Raw genomic sequence first — 22786 nt, 5'->3', positions numbered from 1 at the left:
TGTTTGGACAGATATTGTTCAGTACATATTAAATCCGTTTCTTTTTTCTTTTCTTTTTCTTTCGTTGAATCAGGCTCTTTCGGTCTAAGAAGACCCTTCTAGTCTTCAGAGCCGAAAGAATGATAGGAACTAGGGGGAGCTCTTGGTCTGGGCGGGCACCCTGGTGACCCGTCGGGGCTGAGCCCATCACGTTGACAGGCCACTCAACCCCCTGACGGTCACCGCACCCGGCTACGGGCCTGCTCCTGCATGGGGTGGAGCTACCCGTAGGAAATAAAGTTGCCCATGGGCGGGCAGATTCTGCCCCCTGTCTAACTTCCGAACCGATGGTCGTAGAAAGACGGCGAAAACGGCAATCGAAAGCTCTCAACAAGGCTGATCTTAAGAGCCCAATTTTTTTGCTTAAGTAGGTCAGAGGTCAGCTGTCAGGTCAAGGTCAGGTCAAGGGTACAAAATGCCAGTTTCTACATTATCGGCCTTGCACCGTAGTTGCCGAAGAATGGACTGAGACTGATTGCCCAAACCGTGTTCTTAGGCTACCAAGACAATATTCGTTGCATACAATATCATTCAAAGGTCAAGGTCAGGGTCAGGTCAGGTCAGGTCAGGTCAGGTCACCAAAACAAAATATAGAAAAGGGCATGTGCGACACATGTTTTATGGGTCATTTTGTTCATATAATTCAATAGGCACACTCAATAAGTGATATGGACCACCTCTGGATTAAGTTCAGGTCGAGGTCAGGTCAAGGTCAGGTCAAGTGAGGTCAAATTTTGAAGTTGGTTGTTAAGGCCTAAAAAGATGTCTATTTGATGTAGTTTTTCACGGCGAATCGAATGGTGCTACTTTCGTTTTCTTACGAGGTCTAGAACTTCCAAAAAATTGTGTGTCGTGACGTCATACAATTTTGAATAACTCTCACATTTTTGAACCGATTCTTCTGAACATTGGTATGTAGGTGCACATTGACCACTTTTCTGACATATTCGATACACTCAAAATTTTGGATTTTATCATTATTTTCCCCAAAAAGTCGGTTTTTGGAAAAATTTGGGCCAAAATCCAAAATTGTCAAAAAACCGAGGTAGCCATTTGATGTACAAAGTAGAATCACGTATAACCTTTTTTGTTACGTCTTGATTCCTTTAAAAATGAAGATGCTAGCGGCATTTGAAATTTTGCCGTTTTTGAGGCGAAAATGGCGAGCATGACGTCACCAAAACGTCATTTTCTCAAAAATTTCCGACGGATTTCGCTCAAATTCTCAAAGAACATGTCAAATTGATGTATGATAAGGTACTGAAAGTTTGACATCGCTGACATAACGCGTTTAGACGTTATTGGCGAAAAACGGGAGGGGGCAGATTCTGCCCCCCACCCCACCCCCAGCGGGGCGAGGGTGACATATCATATTTGATTTGGCAGGTCATCCCAGGGCATATTTTAAGTAACAAATTTTTACTGCGTCCCAAAGTTGAGCAGAGGGCACGTGCTACTGCTACGACTAAGGGCACAGGGCAAGTAACAGAGTAGGGCACTGAGGAGGGCAGTGTTAGAACTGTCAATTTAGTTATCGTCTTTTCGCCCGCTTGTGTCGGCTCGGCCGCCCGTATTTCTCCTCGGCCGACGCGCGGCCGCTGTATTGCGGCACAGCATCTCTCGCTGGAGCGGGGCTGTGCGGCGCGGACTCGTGCAGTGATTGGTCGGCTGCTGACCACGTGATTGTGAGGCGAGGTCGGGTGAGTGTGCGCCGGCGGAGGGCAGTCGGGCAATGTCTCATGTCTGTTGTCGCGGCTGGTGCGTTGGGACCTCGAATGTTATATGCGTTTGCTGGGGACGTCGGCAGACTCGTCTGAGAGGCTTGCTGTCGGCTTACTCGGCGACGCATATGCATTCGAGGGTCTAAATCTGGGACTGAGTCTGTCCGGCTCATTCCACATTCGCTTTTTGGACCCAACCACCGATAGCACAGCGCCGTGAATATGTTAGCCTTACTAGTCTGAGCGGCCTGTTCGGCGAGCATATTCGCGGAGCTGTTCGTAACATTTGAGCGTGCCTTGCAAGGTCGCTATTTCATACGGCAACGCGCCTATTCAGGGAGGATATTCACGGGTTGGGGAGCCATGAACGAGGCTCTCATTTCATGGAGTAGGCTTATTTTGGTGCAGAGTTTGTACTGGGCCGAGTCGGAGCCCTGCCCTGCCCTGCCATGGTTGTTCATTTTGCTGACTATCAAAAATACATCCGCCTGGTGTATTTATACCTTCTTTAATTTGGAATTGCAACATAGTCCACCGGGGTCGGATCATTTATTCAGTGGAGGGCACAGTCCCCATGGCTACCGGACATTTAATTTGTTGAGTCCACTGGGTAAATTGATGGTTTGTTTTGAACATACAGTCCACTTTGTACTTTGATTTAGTTCCCATTTCACTCAAACATGGAGGAGCTACTGGCTGCTAGGTCGCGTCTCCGCACAAAGGCTACCAAAGCGTGCAACGATCTCCGGGCCTACAGGGAGGGAGATCGGAAAGCGCTAGACCCGGATCAGCTTGCCCTAAAACTCCACCACGTGGAGAAGATCCAGACTGAGTTACAGGGCATACAGGTTCAGCTGGACAAACAGGGTCAAGCCGATGAGACTGATCATGTTCAGACTCTAGAGGATGAGGCCTTCCTCGGATCCCGCCTCCTGGCTCGTCTCGAGAGAGCTGAAGAAGCTCAATCCAGAGCCTCTGAGTCACAGAACACGGCTGGTAGCGCCAATTTGAGGGCAGCACTCACCGTGGCGATTCCCACATTCGATGGTGATGTGATGAGATGGCCCGAGTTCTGGGAACTGTTTTTGATTTCTGTTCACGACAACCCTGGCTACGCAAACGTTCAGAGATTCGTGATCCTCAAGTCGCATCTCGCCGGTGCGGCATTGAGGGCCATCCAGGGCATCCCAGTCACGGGTGACGGGTATGTGCAGGCGGTGTCAGCTCTGAAAGCGCGATTTGACCTCGAGAATGTGCGACGGGAGACTCTCTTGAAGGAGCTGATGAACATGTCATCAGTCCGCCACGGTGACTTGAAGGCCATGCGATCCTTCATAGATCACCTGTCTGCGCACACGAGAGCTCTCAGCACTCTGGGTGTCTCCTCAGAGAGCCTATCCAGCCTGCTGCTGCCCATGGTGAAGGGCAATATCCCCGAAGACTGGCGTCTGGAGTGGGCCCGGCGATCGAGTCACCACTTTGATGACTTCCTGGTGTTTTTGAAGGAGGAAATTCGGGTCAGAGAGCTTGCTAGGGGCCCGAATAGTGAATGCTCTGCTGTTGACCCACCAGCAACGTTCTCGGTGACCACCAGAGACCTCGACTCTGAACACCTGGCCAGGGAATGTCTGGGCAGTCCGTGTGCTGAGCGTGGCCGCCAGCATCACTCGCTGCTGCATGATACGGAGTTTGGAACGCAGCGTTCACCCTCAGCAGTTTCTGAGTTAAGCCCTGATGCTGAACCACTCCAGCCTCCTGAGCCTCCTGCTCCGGGTACTTGTGCAGAGGCTGAGACGCACGGTGTTGAGCTGCCCAGCCGTCAACGATATAATGTCAGCTCTACAGGAAAGAGCTTCTTACAAACCGCTGCTGTTGTGGCAGCAGGTCCCAATGGCCGCACGCCGGCATGTGATTTCCTTGATGGAGGATGTGATGCCTCCTATGTCAGGAGCTCCCTGGCTCAGGAACTGGGACTACCTGAGAAGGGCTCCGACACATTTGTCTGCATCGGGTTCCATGAGAGAACCGAGCAGCCATGCGCCTATGATCGAGATGAGGTTGATATTGAAAGTCGTTTCGAAAGCCCGTCAGTTAAACTTGACATGAAGAGCACAGACGTGCTGTGCTCACCGCTCCCAACTGCTCAGCCACCTCGGTTGCCGTCTGAGATCCAGACGGCTGATGATTTCCGGGGCGGTGAGGTTGACGTCCTCGTAGCGGCTGATGACGTGCATCAGGTCGTCCTACAGGATCAGTTGGAGGCTGATGGGCTGAGAGCCATCGATACTATTTTTGACTATGGGCTGAAAGGTGGAGACAATGATGGTCTCCACACGAGCCAGTGCCCTTCTAGTCGGCCCGATGCTGCTGACTGGGACGCGAGCCCAACTGGCATTCATGACAATGAGCTGAACGACTCTCGCTCCAACTCACAACTGATGTGGAGTGAGAAGCTGCATGAGCCGCCCCCGATCTGGGGCTCTGACGAGAGGCCGACATATGGCCGCCGCTCCCGGCCGTCGTGGTGCCGAGAGGCGCCCTCGATCGTCGGCCCCCGACCCATCCCGTCCGTGCGGAGAAAGCACCCCGGCGGGATCTGGCGGTGGCATCGGTGGCGCCGTCGTGGGTGAACCCACCGCAACGCGCCCCAGTTGGGTTCATCCCCGAGGCTGTCCCATGGTGGGGAGGCTTCTGGCAGTGAAACGCGCTGTGGGGAAGAGTTCTTCCCGGAAGAACTGGCCATGAACCACGGTGCCCTGACAGATCCCCAGCTGAGAATGGACCGTTTGATCCCCTGAGAAAGAGGGTTATCTGTTTATTGCTTAGGATAAGTGTATGAATGTTGTTTATTTGTGAGGGCAAACTCAGTCTGGCGGCTGAGTCTGTGGCCATTTGGCAGTGGCCCTGTTGCCATGATTGCCTTAAATGTTTGTTTGCCCTCTACTTACGAAGTGTTTCTTTCTTTCTTATTTTCAGTTTCCTTTACCGGCCGTACACCGGGCTGCTGGGCCGGCATGGTTGCTGCGCCGTGCCGGGACGCCGTCGATGCTGCGCCTGGACGGGCCGCCTTTTTCGGCGCGTCGGAAGGACCACCACTCCGCCCGAGGGATGCGACCATGCGCCCGGTGCTGCTAAATCGACAAAGCTGCCGCACCGTGCCAAGATGCGCCGGTGCTGCACCTGAACGTGCCGCGTTTTCGGCGCGTCGAAGTGACTGCTTCTCCGCCCGAAGGTGCTCGAGCGACGCTGGCGCTCCAGAAAGCTCGATCGCAATGTCACGGACAGTAGTATTTCGGCGCGACTAAGAGGACCATGCGAGTGAAGCGGTACTCTTCCGAGTGAATTTGAGTGAAAAAAATGTGGCGAACCCCATTTTGGTGGGGAGTATGTTAGAACTGTCAATTTAGTTATCGTCTTTTCGCCCGCTTGTGTCGGCTCGGCCGCCCGTATTTCTCCTCGGCCGACGCGCGGCCGCTGTATTGCGGCACAGCATCTCTCGCTGGAGCGGGGCTGTGCGGCGCGGACTCGTGCAGTGATTGGTCGGCTGCTGACCACGTGATTGTGAGGCGAGGTCGGGTGAGTGTGCGCCGGCGGAGGGCAGTCGGGCAATGTCTCATGTCTGTTGTCGCGGCTGGTGCGTTGGGACCTCGAATGTTATATGCGTTTGCTGGGGACGTCGGCAGACTCGTCTGAGAGGCTTGCTGTCGGCTTACTCGGCGACGCATATGCATTCGAGGGTCTAAATCTGGGACTGAGTCTGTCCGGCTCATTCCACATTCGCTTTTTGGACCCAACCACCGATAGCACAGCGCCGTGAATATGTTAGCCTTACTAGTCTGAGCGGCCTGTTCGGCGAGCATATTCGCGGAGCTGTTCGTAACATTTGAGCGTGCCTTGCAAGGTCGCTATTTCATACGGCAACGCGCCTATTCAGGGAGGATATTCACGGGTTGGGGAGCCATGAACGAGGCTCTCATTTCATGGAGTAGGCTTATTTTGGTGCAGAGTTTGTACTGGGCCGAGTCGGAGCCCTGCCCTGCCCTGCCATGGTTGTTCATTTTGCTGACTATCAAAAATACATCCGCCTGGTGTATTTATACCTTCTTTAATTTGGAATTGCAACAGGCAGAAAGTAGAGCACGACAGGTTACAGGGCATGGCACAGGACATTTTAGAGGGAACTGGAAGGGTACAGGTCAGGGCACACAGCAGGGCACAGGTCAGGGAACCGGACAGGGCATAGGGCAGGGACGCAGTGGGTCAAATCAGCAGGGGCTACGTTCCAAGGCGAGGGGGCTGCGTCCCAGAATGGGACGCAGTAAGTGCCTTAAAATATGCCCTGGGTCATCCTAAAGCATTCCTGCCTTCTTTGTTTATCTCATCTCAGTTAGCAGGTAACTTTCAGACATCACAACACCACAAACTGTTTCCCGACGCCGACCATGGTGTCGGACAAGTCCATAAGAAGCATAAACTAATAACTATTCTGAGGAAATGCTCGATTAGTTTTGCTAGTAAATGCCTGACGGGTAACGTCCAAAGCGCTGGCCGGCGTTAAATAATTACCGGCGTTTGTCGGGATTTTCTTATTCTCAGTTCAGCCTCCCGTCCCTAGATGGCACTAGCAGTTCCACAACCTGCGTGGGTAGACTGTACCGCAAGACAGAGTGTTTCGATCCCCGCCTATAGATGGCACTAGTAAAGACGCCTGGGAGTTATGCTGAACCGCGGTGCATCCCACGAGTGTAGGCGGCCGCATACCGCCGCGCCGCACCGCACTGATACCAACTTGAGTCAACATTTTGAAAACAAATGGGCCAATCTACCAGAGCTACGGACACATACCTACATTTTCCTCTGCATATCATCGGTAACAACCCACTGTCTCAATCGCGTCTCAAACCCGGTATCTAACGTGCAGTGCCAGCGTTTGACGTATTTATGGAGCTGGAAACGTCCCCGACGCCCCCTCAGGTTCACTCACTCGCTCGCCGCCGGATCGGGGCTCGATGCAGCTCGAAGACGTCAGTGTCGCCTCCGTCAGCTCCTCTGCGCTCCGGACCCCGGTGCTGGCGGCGCCGGACCCGGCCACCGTCTGAACGGACACTGCACGTTACACCGGTCCGCGCAGCCGGGCGCACCGCTCCGCCACTGATATCGCAGCGCACTCTGCGGCTTCAAACATGTATCGCAACTACAAAATACAGCGCACTCTGCGGCTAGCCCTCAGCTGGTAGGGCATAATTGGTTTTGTTTGGGGATTTGCATTTGAGAGCCAGGTATCGTAATATTCATTCAGAGGCGCATGGAAAGGGCTCGGGTGGGCCGGCAGTTTCTCTTCGGTACTGAAAACTACACATTTACTGTTCCACGGAACACATTTCTTATGGGCTTCTTTCGATCTATGCTCAACGGTTACATAATATCCCAAACACAACATTTTGATACAAATCCGCGGCCTATTGATTGCCCGCGTCGGTGCTGCCCTCCTGTGGGGAGATCGAGCACTAGCGCGGGAGGCTGTCGGTACCAGACACTGGTCTTCCACGGAAATCGGAACATGGACGGGTCATCGCACCGTCCGCCATACAGAACTAGCGCCAGCGCAGAGCGAGCATGGACCGGCGGTGTCCTGAATGCATTGACGATCCGAGGTGGTAGTCAAAGCTAGAAAAATAGCAGACTTCAATGCCCGAATCGCAGTGTATATTATTGTTTCTTATGCATAGCCATGCGATGTAATGGATCATTTTCACATATGAAGAGGTTGATGTCTATTAGTTTTATTTTTAGTTGAATGAACAACGTAGCAAAATAGCGGAACAAATTACGACAATATTCGAGTGATGTCATTTTCAACATGCATCAATTATCATTCACTCGAACTGGACCGATACAACGAGCAGGCGCGTAACCACCACTGGGGACACTGGGGACCGGTCCCCAGTAACTTTTGGGTTACTGGGGACCGTCCCCAGTAAAACCGACGACCTCAATTTGCTTGAATAGCCAAATATTGTCTCTAAATCGACGTGAAGAGTAATATGTAGTCAACGGAAAACAAAACTGGATGTTTTGTTTAGCCAGCGCCCGGGTGGGCCTCTCAACCAACTTAGCCATGGTGGGGGGGGGGGGGGAAGGGGGGCTTTTGGCCACACCAGATTACCTAAGCAAGCTAGAAAGACGCGGTAAGAAGCAGCAGATAGCTCGCTACGGTATCTTTCAGAATTACCTATGTCATTTTTGATCAAGTCATCGCTCAGGTCACTGGAGGTCACCAAAGGTAAAATTTTCACAAACTTTTATTCCCAATTTTGACAACTTTTCACAAATCGGCGCATACGTCAGGAACCAATAGAGCTGCAGTGCTGCGGGAAAGCGCATTCGATAGCTTTTTCAAAGACCTTTCTGAGCAATGTTCCCAGTTTTGACCTAAGGTCAACGGTTTAGCTTCCAGGTCGGCGTTTTGCGGGAAAGGTTTTTGTATCATAACTTTTGACTCAAAAATAGCATAGCGCTGATTTTACCGGCATCGCGTTGGTCTCGTCGAGACGCATGGAAGGAAAAGGTCATGTTGCATGTCATGCGACTGGTATTGTTGAGTTGAACACATCCATGGTGTTAACGCTCTAACATGTTTCTACCTAAAGTAATGGTTAAAAAAAAACTGTTGGAGATGTTTCATGACCTGAGATGATCTCAGAGGCATAGAAGGGGTCACAGGTGCAATTTTCCGGTTCAGTGTGTCATGTTTACCTGTGTCGGTGCGCGCCGCGGTTGTGCTTACACGCGCAAAAAAAAAATGGCAGGTGTGGCCAAAAACGCCCCCCACCATCTCCCCCCACACACTCGGGCGAAGGCTGATCCTGAAATATTATATTTGGTCTTCGCGGCCTTCCACGTGGTCCCCAGTAACTTCAGACTCGTGGCTACGCGCCTGACAACGAGCCAATGACACCGAAAGTAGACCAGGCGCTGTCCGAACCTCACAGCCGCTTCCCTTCCCAGCGCCCGGTCTCCACTGCCCCCGTTGATGATCTCTCAAAGTCAGTATGTGCCGTTATACCACAAACTTCTTCCTTACGCCTATATAGTAAAAGAACAACACGAGTTTTTTACGGCGAGGGCCACGCACGAGCACTAGCACTGAATAAAACGGCAGCGCGCAAGTGATATTTAGCACATAAAACATTGTACAGGATGAATTACGACACAACTTACACTCGATGCGGTGAACGAAGCACATTGGAATGATGACACGGGTGAAACGAACAGATTCACATCCACACTTCAATGTTTTTGCCTGCTCATGACGAAGAGCCTATGCGAGTTTCGTACACGCGGCGTCCACCACACACGCCATTACACTCAACTCCCATCATTCTCCGTGACCATCCGCTCAAATCTCTGCACCATCCTGAGCAGACGACATGGCAGTCGCCAGTCACCATGCATCTTTCCCCATTACGCCCCTTCTCGGTCACCACGCATCCGCACGCGTCTCAAAGTCCTCCACACTACAAACTCTTCACTGAACCATACTCCACAGTCCACACACTCTACACTCATCACTTACCACTCCACACTGTTGAGTCTCCGATCGCGTCAAAAGGTCGGGTTCACCACGCACAGTTTTCGGTTGATCTCTGACAGCACGATGGCATATTTGGCCGTCTCCTCTCGCGTCGCGTCTGCCATGATATCCTCATAGACCATCTCCTGTTCGTCTCCGGCGCCGGCCCCGCCACCACCGTTTACCTCTTCCCGCTCCTCTTTGACCTTCTCCTTCAGCGAGCGGCGCTCGTCAATGCGCACCTTCTTTGTGTCGGGCTCCACCGGCTTCGGCTTCTGAAAACGAGATCGGGAAATGAGTCAGGTGGAGAGGTCAGGTCGGGTGTGTGTGTGTGAGGTGTAGTCAATAGCGTCGGACAATTCGATTGGAAAGTAGTGAAATGAGATGATAGTGCCAAACATCGGCAAGCAGCGATAGCGTCAGAATGAGATCCCAGGCACACGTAAAAAAGAACTTATAAACAAACTCGAAGCAAAACACTCGGTAAGGCATAAAAGCGCATCACGACATTGCATCTTCAAAACGTTTAAATTGAGAGGCAAAAACGGCCTAAACCATAACATTCATAGTTAATATAACCAAATGAAATTATTGGGACATCGACTGCGCTGAAAAAGACTTAATTAATGACGCCTCAAGATGACTCTTAGTGGCTGGGGCTGATTTTCCATTTGCCTTCTGAGCCATCGCGGGACGGGCGATACGCCGCTGGAATCTGATCTCCAGCCAGTCCAACTGTGACCCTATCGTCACCGCTGAGTAGCCGGCTCATTTCCGCGGAGATTGCGTTTCCTTCAAACGGGCTAATTTATGCGGACGCGGCCTTCGCCACCAGCCCCCTCGTGGCGCTGAAGGAGCGAACAGTGCGCCTGCCAAAGCAGTATGCAAATTGGGCACGGGTCGAGGGCCAGCGGCGACTTTGGCTATTGGCTAGCCGCGTGCCAGGATATCCCGCTCCGATGGGGTTGATAAAATCGGGCATTGTAAACGGCGGTGATTGTAAACTGAAGGGAAGGAGGACAAAGAAGGAAATAGACAAACAAGCTAAAGAAGGCAGACAAAGCTGCGACGTCGTTCGTCAGGTAGAGTCAGCATTGATCCGAAGATCGCAAAATATGACCTTTGATTAGCTTTTGTCATTTTTAGTCATGGAAGGAAGCTTTACACTGTCGATATAATCTCCTTGCAGTTTCCGAACCCGTTTAACGCTTCTAGGTACGCTGCTTACGTTTCGATACAGTTGGGACAGGCAACCAGAGCCACCTCTTCCTTGCGAAGTTGGCTCAGACCTCGTATTTGCAAGCTTTTGAAAAATTGCAATGGCTAATTTGTATTTGGCTCACGCATTTAATACCATGGGTTATATTAATAATTAATCAACGTCCTCGCTACCAATAAGTCTACATCAAGCAATGAGCTGCTATTCTTTCCTTTGCTCGACTCATCTGCCGTACTTCCTTCGAACTCCTTCCCGGACTCACCCGCTTCCGCGGCGCCCTCTCGTACTGGCTGGCGTCGTAGAACTTGGGCTTCTCCCGTTTGACGCGCTCGGTGCGGCGTCGGGCGGGCGATTCGCCCTCCTTGGCAGCACCGGGCGCGCGGCCGGGGGACCCCACCGGGGCCGCTGACGAGACCGTGGAGTCACTCGACTTGCGGAACGAGTGGCCGCACGGACACGTCTTGCAGGCCACCGGCAGCTGAGGTGAATGATAAACATGTGAACATGATCTGATCTGGGGTGGGCAAATGATGGGCACATGCTGTATGATGTTAAGAACAAATCTGGTTACATGAATGAAGGCTTTTTAATAAAAATGGAATGAATGAATAAGATGAATGGGATGAATGAAATGAGTAACATGGATGAAGGATGAAAAGTTCAAGAATGATGCATCAACACACTATCAGCACTTTAGCATTTTTGACAGAAATGATTATGTAAATTGTTGAGAGTATAGTTCAATTACAATATGTAGGTACATAAGTAAACATGAAAAATGAAGGTGAGTGATTACAACCTAATCTCAAGCAAAATTCCAGAGAGAAAAATAATGAAAAACATGGACCAGCGAGATATGAGAAGTGACCTTTTAAATATTACAAATGGGTATTAAGTAGGTACCCAACTAAATACCAAGAAATGCATGCATTATTGACAGGATCTCATGAGCCCCAAACTGACATCTGTATGAATGATGCCAAAATTGTCAGCCTCACCTGTCGCTCACAGCCCGGGCATTCCTTCGTAACACTCTTCTTCGGCATTGCTGACAAATTGAATTCACAGGATTTATTCAAGTTCAAAACACATTCAAACTGATCCTGAAACCATAACATGAATCAATATACTTATGCTTATTTGACATTGAAGTCAATACATAGGTATGCTGGGTATGCCATCAAATGTTTGCTGGCAAATTTTTCTTTGAAACAATTGTCTGAATCAATTTTATTTGACTGATGGCTGGGCGGCTGGATTTGTTTGAGTGTCAGTGTAGGTAGTCTGGATAAAAAATACCTAGATCACTTAGAAGAAGGGTACCTAGGTACAGACCTATTCATTTAGGGAGCTTTTGTTATATTTATTTAATAAATGTTCACTATTGGTTGAAAAATCCAAACAATATGCGTAAAATTGTCGCAAGATGGGCTAATTATTTAAGTTAGGTCGAGAGTTATTCCTCTCGTGCATCCACATGAAATTAAAAATGACGTCATCAATTTCAAAGAAAATTTCATAGTTTCATGCTCCAACTTTGCATTCATCAGGGGAAATGCGACATTTTTTTCTTCTCAGTTGAAATCATTCAAAAAATCAGCAAAACAAGTTCGCTGGATTGTAAAGTGAAATAATGTAGTTATTTTATACAAATCTTGATTGGCAAAATTGAAATGACGTCACAAGACCGATTCCTGGAAAGAGCTAAGGTTGTTTATAAACAGAAGCTGTGCGACATTCTGTGGCGCACACGCGAGGAGGCGGCGAGGCGGCGTGTTGACAGTGTATATTGAGTGAATGTTGTAGATATCAATATCTTGATCAATATTATGTTGTTGATATTGTGGATACTTGGTGGATATATGGGGGGGGGGGGGGTCCACAGTAATGATTTCTAAAAATCATTGAATAGCTATATCATTATATGAGCTCCTTAGACTCTTAGAGGACCATCACACCCTCAATGGCAGTAATTTTGGCTTATTTACACATTTAGTCAGTCAATGAGTAAGTGCTTGTTTTTTGGAAATATCTGGAAATCAACTGGAAATCAAATGTAAGAAGGTCGAGCACAAGATGTGGGAAGGGTAACTTCAACTTTGGGATTAATTTTGTCATAGATATTGCAAGTATTTCGTGCCACTAGTAGTTACACAAGATCAGGATGCTAGGGGCTAGGGCCCTGTTCCATTGCATGGTGCTACCTGACACTACCAGGCATTGGTGTTTAGTTTGCATGGAAATGTAAGAAGATTTGCCCATTTTCACTTGCCTACATTTCCATAGATGCTAAGCACCAATGCCTGATGGTGTCACCCGTGTCAGGTAACATCATGTGCTTAAACACAGCTCTTAGAGTTTGTTTTTCATAAGCTAAGCACATACAAGGCATGAAATCCTCTACCCCTATAGCTCTGAATTTTGCTTTTGAAGTGAGTGTGATCCACTGGGAATGCAGTGAGCCCTGACCTTGGTCTGTTTACAGCCTCATCTGAATTTAGCTGACTGAAAGGGAAAATCGGCTGCCACCTCTCTTCATCATATGGCAATGGACTCAAATGTAACCATGGTCTCTGGCGACATCTTCTCCTGCCCATCTTCACACAGCATGGCCCACTGCATCTCTGCCGACTGCAGGCTGGGCAAAGGCATCGCTCTCACATTCAAAATGAAGTTCGGCGGCGTTCCGGAGATACGCTCGCAGCACTGCCGGCCGGGCGAGGTGGCCGTCCTGCGGCGCGGTGAGCGCTTCATCTATGCTCTGGTCACCAAACAAAAGTACAGCGACCGGCCGACCTACGACACACTGCGTCGGTCGCTGCACGCGCTCAAGGAGCACTGTGTGGCGCATGACGTGAAGCACTTGGCGATGCCACGCATCGGCTGCGGGCTGGACCGACTCAGTTGGGACCGGGTCCTGGCTATGATTCGCTCCGAGTTCAAGGACACGTCCGTCAAAGTTGAAATCTACTCGCTGTAGTGGGAAGGAAGTGGCCGGGAGAGGAGTGTTGGAGACACTTTGTGAGGTCTAAAGGGGACCAGTGAACTGATCTGTGATTGATAATGATCCTCGAGTGCTGTGCTGTCACAAGTGGATGACGCTAAATGGATTGTGTCGCTTCCATGTCGTGAATGGTATAATATTGCCTTCAGTAGAGAGGGTTGAAACCAGAATTTCGTCCATTTTTTTGTTGAATACATCTTCTTACAATTTAGTGAGGCATTAATGGTTGGCCAATGGCCAAAGTGGTGTTAGAAGGTTCTGAAGGCAGTGTTCTGCGATGTTCAAACAGCTTAATTGTCATTCATTCATTCATTCATAACGTTTCCATAAATATTTCTTGTATTGACGTGGGTTCATTGATTCATCATCTGCCCAAAACTGACCTAAGTTTGATTGACCTGCTGTTTGAGTCGCTTGTATTCTCTTGGCAGAGGTCAAGTTATGACTCAACCATTCGTGCGTCGCCCTCCATGCAGTACACTGATGTGCAATGGCACAATTGGCGCCCGGCGGCGACTCTCCGCTGCTTCCAGTATTACCATGAGCTGTGCAATAAAACTCCGCAATGTTTTCCAGTTTTGTCATCTGTGTACTGACTACTGACATCACTGAGCTGGAGCGCGTTCAACCACTTTGCTCGTGGGTCCGTTCTTTCGATATCAAAATAACTGTGCATTGTGCAGACACGCGCGTTGGGAGCCAAGAACCAACGCAATTCAATCACAGACGTGAGACGAGTCTAGGCAAACCAAAGGTAGCCATTCGGCATTCAGTAGGTAGTCACTAGTCACCCACTCCATCCATTGCAGCGCCTGAGCTGAAAATCATGATACAAATGTAGATTTGCACGACACTGCCTTCAGCAGTAATTGAAATAGGCGCACATCATGATGCTTTTATTACACAAGAATAATTGCGCACATGCAATACTGAGTTATATTTCACATCTCACATCTTGGCATGGCAATCCCATCATCAAACAAATACGTATCTGCTAATCATCATATTCACAACACAGCCCAATATATTGTAGATGTTGAAACAGATCGTATATAGCCCATCGGTACATTGGTTGTTGGAAGTTATCAAAAGTATGCAGCCATCAAGACCTGCGCACCAACTGAATACCGTACAGTGGATACCTAGGATATCTATACGCAACGGAAGGGTTACTGGAATTCAGGGACGAACGCAACACCGCTTGCAGCTGCGGGTAGATACTAAGTACATATGCACCCAGATAACGTTTGATGAAGCAAATCCTCCCGGTCAGGAAACACAGCCTACACAAAAGGATATATCAATATACACACCGGCACTCACTGGGCTACATCCGGGGTTCAGGGCACCCGTATAGCCGCGCTTAGTCTGAGGTGGACCGTCCGATCCCAAACAGGCACGCATATTTGCCTGCGGTACATACAAGAAGTCGTCCATCTACCATCGCAGCTGAAACTAGTCGACCAACATCTAAACCGGTCTCTGCCACTTACAACCAGATTTGCCAAATGCACTAACCATCAGCCAATCTGTAATGTTCATGAAGGCTTGCTCAGAAAGATCAAGCAAGTGATGCAAGGAAGTATTGTCTGTTGTCTGAATATCATATTGACCGGAATGAATTACGAATACGCATGACGCATGATGGGGTGGAAAGTATAGTTGATGGGAAGCTGAATCGATTTAATGTAGTGTGGCAGATCAACGCAAATATCTTGATATCTTGTCTGACAATGTTAGCACTTGAGTTCACAGCATACCCAGCAAGAAGAGCGACTCAAACTCACCGTATACACCAGCCAGCCACTGTTCTAACACACATCAGCAGCCGGCAGCCTTCACGTCTGCCTGGATTCAATCAGTCACCACCTCAGACATACCTGACAGAGGCTCCCATATAGACGATCCAATCAGCCGACTCAGACCACGTAGCACACAGAAATGAAGCTGTAACTGTAGACAATGTTTAGGACCGCGCAGTCCAGCTGAGAAGTACAATGGACCGGTTCCTGCCGGGAGAAGCGGACGTCCGGGCTCCGCACCGGCGACGTTCACGACAGGCGACGGAGTCACTTCCCTCGGCTGACACTAAGTGCACTTGCTCCACTTGAAGCCGCCACACGCGTAGGTGACGATGCCGTAGAGGACCAGCTGGAACGGGCCAGATAGGTGGCGCGTCAGTCGGGCGGTGGAGGGCTGCACACTGCACACTGCACGTAACGTAAATGCCAAGACGACGCAACGACGCAATAACAATGCACGCTATAGCAAAGGCGAATCATATGACGCAACTATTGCGTATGGCCAACCGCAATGTATGCCTCTTTTCTGTTTACCATAGGTACAAAAAATCATTGCATCAATTTTTTATCTATTTTCGTGTCACTTCGTTTCGAAGTTATGTAAGTAAGCATTATAAATATGATATGGTCGAAAGACATTTACTTTTTGACATTAGCAAACCATTGTGTGCTTTTATTATAGTTTATACCGATACAAAGAACCGACTATGAGCAATTAGTGGATGAATTGATAATTGCACCGCTAAAAACGGCACTGACATTCGACACCAATATATCAAAGCTCAGCATTATCAATCGCCTATCAAGTATCAGCTGCGTGATGGCAACTTACGAGACAGACCACGGCGCAGGCCACGATGATCTTGACGTTTTTCCACCACATGGCCCTGGCTAGGTTCCGACTGGTCGACCGGAAACTCACGCTCTGTCGCAGATAATGCGGGGTAGTTAGTACGTGCACACGTCCGCTCTCTCCTGGTGCGCCACCGACCTCTATTAGCAACTAAATATATTGTAAATGGATGGAGCGAACGCCAGTGATGACTGATTTGCCTAATAAAACAAAGGTGGATTGACATCAATGCACAATGGTCATAGCGTGAGCAATGGCGCTTGGTAATTGGCACATAGTTATTCAGGTAATTTGATGTGCAATGACCTTAAAAGGAAGCCATATTGAGCATTCTATCGTCGCTTCCTGAGCTACCTGAAGTAAGAACCAAGCGATGGCTTACGTTTGCACTGAGGTTTTCCGTCTTGCTGACGAGAAGCTCTAGCCTTTCTCCTCGAGACGCGATGCTGTCTGAAAACAAAACGCAGAAAAAAAAACACTGAACAACACTTTAATTGCTTGTGTTTACAACAGGGCTACATCGAACATGGATTTTTTACCTCATGACTGATAATGCAAGGAGACGCCTTCAATTAATGGAAATACAGTAGGATATAAAAAAGTGGGAACTGAAGACTGATAACGGTCAGGTGACTGCGCTAAAAAATCGACTAATGACGCCGTATTTATTCGTTACCGGTGTCCTCTTACCGATGTTCTGCACCATGATCTCCTTCAGTTCATCCATATCTGCCTGGGCCTTGGCTAGGGTGCTCCTCGACTCCGAGTACCGCCTCTGTCAACAGAACACCAGCAGTTAGCCCGTGCTACACAGGGGTGGTTGCCCTAATGACAACGAAACAAATAAAAAGACGTTCTATTGTTTATAAACTGTACCGTTTTTCGCCGTCAATTAGCTATGCGTAATGATAAAAAAGAAGGATGCCATTCCCGTGACCACCCGGTGACAAGGAACAGGAATGTTTTGCGATGATATCCAATACATCAACTATTGATACGACGGGCAGCGCTATCAACATTCGATCTAGGCGTCTGGCAGCGTCCTGGAAATCGCCCCAACGAGTCACCAGTCACTGGCTAGCGCGGCCAGAGCCGGCGTGTCCCGCCAGCGAGCCGCACACAGCACCGAGCACCATGAGTACCCTCACTATAGCCAGTCTGAGATGGCTTCTGTTTCAGTGGAAAGTTATTCAGCAAGAATCCTACTAATATAAAACACATTAATTCGCCCTTTTCTTGAATTAGTGATGACTTTCAAACAGAAGGGAGGATGACCTCCAATTCCTAACACTGATCTCCGATTCCTCACTCAATAAAAAAAAAAACAGTCTAAAACTTTTCCAGATGTCGGTAGTGTATTAAGTTTATAAACTAAGGAGCCCAAAAACACTGCTTTTTCTCACTGGACTTCTAATTACGTTCACTTGTCATTGAGCACCTCCGACATGCGTGATACGTTGACGTCCAGCAGAAAACAATGACGTTAGCAAAAACTGTCATAGCTTGTAAAGACAGTGGCAGGGACTGGAAGGTACGTCTCACTCCGACATGATTTCTTTCTCATCCATCTTATCGCCTCTTTCCTTTCCCAGCCGTCGGTGTGATGAACAATGAACCCCGGCCGGGAGTCTGGGAGCCAGTCCCGCCGCCAGTGCTTACCATCTCGCTGGCCATCAGTGGAGAGAACTCGCTGTTCATGGCGTACGGCAGAGCCGAGTGCAGCCGGTACCCGTACACGGTGGTGAAGCGCTTCTTCAGCTCCAGCAGGAAGCTGAACGCCCGCGAACGCTCGAACGCCTGCCAGTAGCCGTGCACGGGAGTTTGGGTTGTGTCAATAACGCACGCTAAGCAAGGGTGTCGGTAAACGGCGCAGAAACGCGATGTCATGTTACATTTCTAGGGTACACCTAATTGGCTGATCGGCGACACACTTTTAGAGTTGCCGACGGGGCAGCCGAGTATCGATCTGTGCTTATCATCGTGTTGTAAAATTGGTCGTCTCATCTATGTAAACAAGTAATTTACATCCATTGAATAAAATGTGGGGTTATTGCGAGTGAGAGTGAAACAAAGTCTTTTACATATTAACAGAAAATAATGAGCATGAGTAGCCAGCTGACTGGCCCAGGTCATACGCTGAAGAGTGAAGACACTATCTCAGCATCCCCACAACCAACTGACTTGCAGTCTTTTTAGAGGTGAAATGTCCTGAAGCAAAGAAGTTATTTTGTTGAAACACAGAACAATGTAAGCTTTGTCTCAAATAAAATAAGCTCTTGTACTCACATCATCTGTGATACAAAGATAAATAACTCCAGCCTCAGTGACATAGTGAAACAGATAGTCTCCATGGGCATAGGTAAGTTTGGAATCTTGCAGCCCAATCTTGGGGAGGATCAGCTCCACCACCTCCATGAAGTTGCCTGGACAGGTGGCGCATTTGGCAAGGATGGTGGTGCCTCTTGAAATCATACTAAATAGAATTGTCATGGCTGCTGGTTTATCTTGGGCAGCTCAATCAGCTCAGATCACCTGGAAAGATAAAATAAAATATCAAACATTTCAAGCATGATTTAAAAGACACCACTGAATATGTGACTTTGATGCATATGAATAATAAACACTGGATGCATAACAAATTACTGAATCATTCATTCTTAAATTGCATCACCACACATCATTGACATTGCCCTTCCTCACATATGCATCAACATATGGGATAAGGTTGAGCATTGGCACACTTGCTCCTATCTTACCTATCTTATCTTATTGTTACCTACTAGTATCTTATTGGTAATATGCACAGACCACATGAATCCTGCTAAGAGAAGCTGGGGAATCTTGGAATGGTGATCAAAGATAATAGCATTCCAATAGCACCTTGTAGTAAATTATTTGTGGTGCTTAAATTTACTGCATGCCTGGCCTAAGCAAATACATTTGCTGGGGGGGGGAATGGTGTTAACAAATTGAGCACTGAGCAGACAAAAATGTTACACCAGTTTGCAATGTGAACCAAGATTTTGGGAAGACCTCCTTAAAAACTGGCTATGAGCTTCAGCCTGGGAAACTAATTCAATGTTGGCATACAGTAAAATACATGCATGCCAAACTTGGCATGTGATAAGCTTTCAAAAACCACAGTCCTTCATGATTTATGAACCTTGGGCATTGTTCAAAAATCTAGTAAGGACCTCAGACTTAAAAATTTATTCAAGGCATTTTAGGGACACCAAACTCATTCAGTATGATTCAACACAAATAATTTTGATGGGTTAGGTCCATTTTTCATTAACATTTCATCCAACTATCCTCCTTTCCAGGCGTATTTGAGCTTCTTCAGGAAGCCAACACAATTTTTGTTATTCATTATTGAATAATCTTTAACACATATAATTTATAAAGGCCAAGTTTCAAGCCCTGTCACAATAAGGGCCCACACAAGAAATAGTGACTCACTCACCAGTCACTGTACTGTATACAGTACACCAGCCAGCCACTGTACTAGCCAGTGCTCTATTTCTCAGATTTTTTGGTGGCAAATCACACCTGTGACCTGATGGTGAAAACATTTTCATCCCTAAAATATGAATGACTGACTTTACTTCATCTCTGAAAAAGGTTTTGTGTATTCGAACAGCCAGTTTACATGTCACTTGACAGTTGATGCACCCACATCCTTTTGTTTCACACCCTGTCAAGATCCTGACATGAAATCCTGGATGATCAGTTGGCATAAAAATTAGCATTACACCATTTTGCAAAAAAATACCTCAGTTATTTATTTACTTTCTTTTTTTCTCATCCTAGGATTTTTTCTTCATCAGATTCAGCACACCCAACCAAAATCCAATTTTAGAACACTGGTACTAGCACACACCAGTGCATTTTTTTTTTTTAAGAAATACACCGCCACCCATTAAAAGGTGACCAGGAGTGCCCCCACCCTCGAACCCAACGACACACAGAACCTTGCGTTAACACCAAGAAACAAAAGAAGCAATGTCGTGGCACTCCCTGCTAAGAAATGGAAAAAACATAAAAGTAAACCAAGAAGGCAGCAAGGAATTAGGCAAGGCTCAGTAAGAAGTCAGAAAGTAGTCAATGTGCTCATAAGCCACTGACTGGCCCCCCACTACGATCCCGAAATGACTGTCTATATAAGAAAGGCATGCAGACATGGGACACAGAAGAAAGGAGGGATTAGGCATTGAGTGAAATAACCAAGACATGCAATATACTTTCATACTCAGAAGTTTTTCCACGGGTAGGTGAGGCTCTGGTCAGGTTCACGCAGAGGTCATTGTTAAAGCACAGGGTGGCCCTCAGCTAAGCGGAGCTTGTTGCCGAGAGGCCCTCCTGCCTCTAACATCATCTGTGGGTGACTATTTGGTACTATTTTGTATTATGTTGTGTTATTTTGTGTTATATTAAGTATATACTATATGTGATAAACTTCAACATAAAGTACTCTATGAGTTGACTGTATGCGTATACAATACATTTACTGTAAGTTATTGTATTTATTAGCAATGTGCGTATTTATTTGCTAGGTGACTGTTTTGAGGTATTCTGTATTATTTTGTGCTATTTTTGTTATATCCACTATATGTGATAAACTCTCCTATCTATCACACAGAGTAACATGTAGTTGCTTTTAGTATTCCGCGATTATTAGTTGTTTTGATGTTTCTTTGATTTTCTGTTTTGATACTCGTTCAGTTTTGGCATGTGGAAAGAGTGGAGTTATCATAGCATTCCAAATTCTTGGACCAATCCATGTAATCGTATGGGTGCGATAAAGTTCGGCAGTAAACGGCTCAAGGAAGTGTTTTTTTTTTTTTTATAAATTTAGCTCGAATGTTTGAATGGACGGATTGACAGAGCCGGAGTCCACGCTAAGCAGAGCTTGTTGCGTAGACCCCGACCCCTACCGTCCGATCGCGCAATTCCGGGTAACGGGAGAATTTAGATGCCAAAGTTTAACGTGCCCTTCAAAGCCGGACACGGCCTGTCCCACTCAACTGACTTCAACTGGCTGCGGTTGCTCCCACCAACCGCAGACCATCCCCGTCAGGAGTCTCATATATCGAGCGCCGGAGCGTCTCGAACCCGGGCTCTCACTACCGGGAGTCCGATGCTCTACCAACTGAGCTACGGGACAGGCAAAGTGTTTAACTCTTCTCTGCATTGCTCAAATGCAGGCTTTGTTATTTTAAATATCAAGGTATGCATTGAATTTCTTTCATTTTCCCACTTCAAAAAGGACAAAATACCTATCAATCGACAATCAACCCCACGGATTCAGATTTCAATTTATGGCCTGGAGTCACAACCTTTCATATTACGTTGACCATAATCTTCAAGTGACAATTATGTTCACACATTTTAGAGGCTAACCTCTCAACTCATCAAATACTGTTAACTCGCAATAAATAAATTAATAAATACAAGATATTCAGACCTTTCCAAGCCCACCGCGACGAACGATGCGATGCGATGGTTATCGGAGGTTTAGCCTTTGTATCGGCACCTCCTTGAGTTCTTAAAGGAAATAGTTCACTTTTAACATGGGGTTTTGAACTCGAATAGCAGTCTCGTAGCTTGAGCTGAGACTAGCACAAATCAGGAGCTTTTACGTCTCAACGATCACCCTAGACGAAGATATTCCATTTCTCGTTCCGAAAAGAGTGCCTTGTAGAGGAATGCGTGCCTTGCACAGGAATGCAGCCACGTCATCATCAGCCAATCAGCATGCTGCTCACAGCCAATGCAGTATGCGTAGGTTTGAATTACGCGATATGATTGGTCAACGCGTAATAAGCTTCCGCCTCAAACATTATTTTACATAGAATATAGTTCGTCCTATATTAAAATATAGAAAATAATTGTTTTTACAAAAAGGTTTTACTTTCTTTCATGATCATTTTGAGCATAAAAAATCATAAATCAATAGCAAAATACTAATTTCAGGAAAGTGAACTGTTTCCTTTAAACTTTAACTTTTACTTTGATCGATGGGTTGCATTGTTGTGGTTGGTTAGTGTGGCTAGGATTCTCACTAGGGGACAGGATTGGGTGTTGGGAGGATGAAGGTCAATTAGGATGGAGAAGTTTGTTTTATTTCCAGCAGTCTTCTTTTCTTCCACAGCTTAAGCAATACTTCTTTCTTTTCTTCGATATCTTCCTCCTCAAACAGAAACATCCCTAAAATATCCTTTGCATAGGGTTTCTGAAGATGCATTGATTCTTGTCTTTCTTCTTCATAAGCTGGGCAATTCAATATAAAGTGGGCGAGGTCTTCATTTTCTGCATTGCACATCATACATCTTGTGTCTTCTTTCTTGTATCTCTTGCGCTCATTTAAAGGAAGACAGTTAGCTCTTGCCTGGAAAAATATTGTTGATGCTTGCTGGTTGTCAATAAACGTTACTTCCTTCATCTCCTTTTTCCAGACAATGTACAGGGACAGAGTAGTTTTAGTTAACAATTCCTCCTTCCATTTCTTTCCATCCCATTTTTGCATGTGTGTTTTAAGGTCTTTTTTGCTTATCTGGTACATATCCTTTACTTTG

General features: G+C 47.4%; 4 protein-coding genes across 21 annotated transcripts in view; 1 reads left to right on the top strand and 3 right to left on the bottom strand.

Moving 5' to 3' along the window:
* LOC122382876 (sodium- and chloride-dependent GABA transporter 1-like) overlaps positions 1-6864 on the bottom strand; it is a 34785-nt gene extending 27921 nt beyond the window's left edge. Inside the window, exon 1 of the mRNA XM_043368756.1 lies at positions 6745-6864. The gene's annotated coding sequence lies outside the window, so the exon portion shown is untranslated. The remainder of the gene's footprint in view (positions 1-6744) is intronic.
* A 1751-nt stretch (positions 6865-8615) lies between these two features.
* Positions 8616-11997, bottom strand: LOC122382879 (UPF0547 protein C16orf87 homolog). 4 transcript variants are annotated; one of them, XM_043368771.1, is made up of 4 exons: positions 11888-11997; positions 11551-11655; positions 10815-11030; positions 8616-9608 (listed from the first exon to the last, which is right to left on the bottom strand). In XM_043368771.1, the coding sequence occupies exons 2-4, from the start codon at positions 11596-11598 to the stop codon at positions 9366-9368; spliced, it is 507 nt and encodes a 168-aa protein (XP_043224706.1). In that variant the 5' UTR covers positions 11599-11655; positions 11888-11997; the 3' UTR covers positions 8616-9365. The 4 variants fall into 4 exon arrangements, with proteins under 4 accessions (XP_043224706.1, XP_043224707.1, XP_043224708.1 ...); XM_043368772.1 differs by having other exon boundaries at positions 11956-11974; XM_043368773.1 differs by having other exon boundaries at positions 11935-11953.
* A 286-nt stretch (positions 11998-12283) lies between these two features.
* On the top strand, positions 12284-13719 carry LOC122382880 (ADP-ribose glycohydrolase OARD1-like). Of its 4 annotated transcripts, none has more exons than XM_043368779.1 (2): positions 12284-12336; positions 13038-13719. In XM_043368779.1, exon 2 carries the CDS (start codon positions 13095-13097, stop codon positions 13530-13532), a length of 438 nt encoding a protein of 145 aa, XP_043224714.1. In that variant the 5' UTR covers positions 12284-12336; positions 13038-13094; the 3' UTR covers positions 13533-13719. The 4 variants fall into 4 exon arrangements, with proteins under 4 accessions (XP_043224714.1, XP_043224713.1, XP_043224712.1 ...); XM_043368778.1 differs by lacking the exon at positions 12284-12336 and adding an exon at positions 12364-12383; XM_043368777.1 differs by lacking the exon at positions 12284-12336 and adding an exon at positions 12368-12406.
* Positions 13720-14436: 717 nt separating this feature from the next.
* Positions 14437-21962, bottom strand: LOC122382877 (vesicle-associated membrane protein 7-like). 12 transcript variants are annotated; one of them, XM_043368767.1, is made up of 7 exons: positions 21851-21962; positions 18498-18743; positions 17871-18008; positions 16902-16986; positions 16594-16661; positions 16191-16283; positions 14437-15707 (listed from the first exon to the last, which is right to left on the bottom strand). In XM_043368767.1, exons 2-7 carry the CDS (start codon positions 18699-18701, stop codon positions 15645-15647), a joined length of 651 nt encoding a protein of 216 aa, XP_043224702.1. In that variant the 5' UTR covers positions 18702-18743; positions 21851-21962; the 3' UTR covers positions 14437-15644. The 12 variants fall into 12 exon arrangements, with proteins under 12 accessions (XP_043224702.1, XP_043224701.1, XP_043224703.1 ...); XM_043368766.1 differs by having other exon boundaries at positions 21676-21933; XM_043368768.1 differs by having other exon boundaries at positions 21865-21903.
* Between the last annotated feature and the right edge of the window lie 824 nt (positions 21963-22786).

This window comes from Amphibalanus amphitrite, unplaced genomic scaffold (genome assembly GCF_019059575.1).
Source record: "Amphibalanus amphitrite isolate SeventyFive unplaced genomic scaffold, NRLGWU_Aamphi_draft 000149F_arrow, whole genome shotgun sequence".
In the NCBI taxonomy this organism is placed as follows: domain Eukaryota; kingdom Metazoa; phylum Arthropoda; class Thecostraca; order Balanomorpha; family Balanidae; genus Amphibalanus; species Amphibalanus amphitrite.
This window is presented reverse-complemented; position numbering and strand designations above follow the sequence as displayed.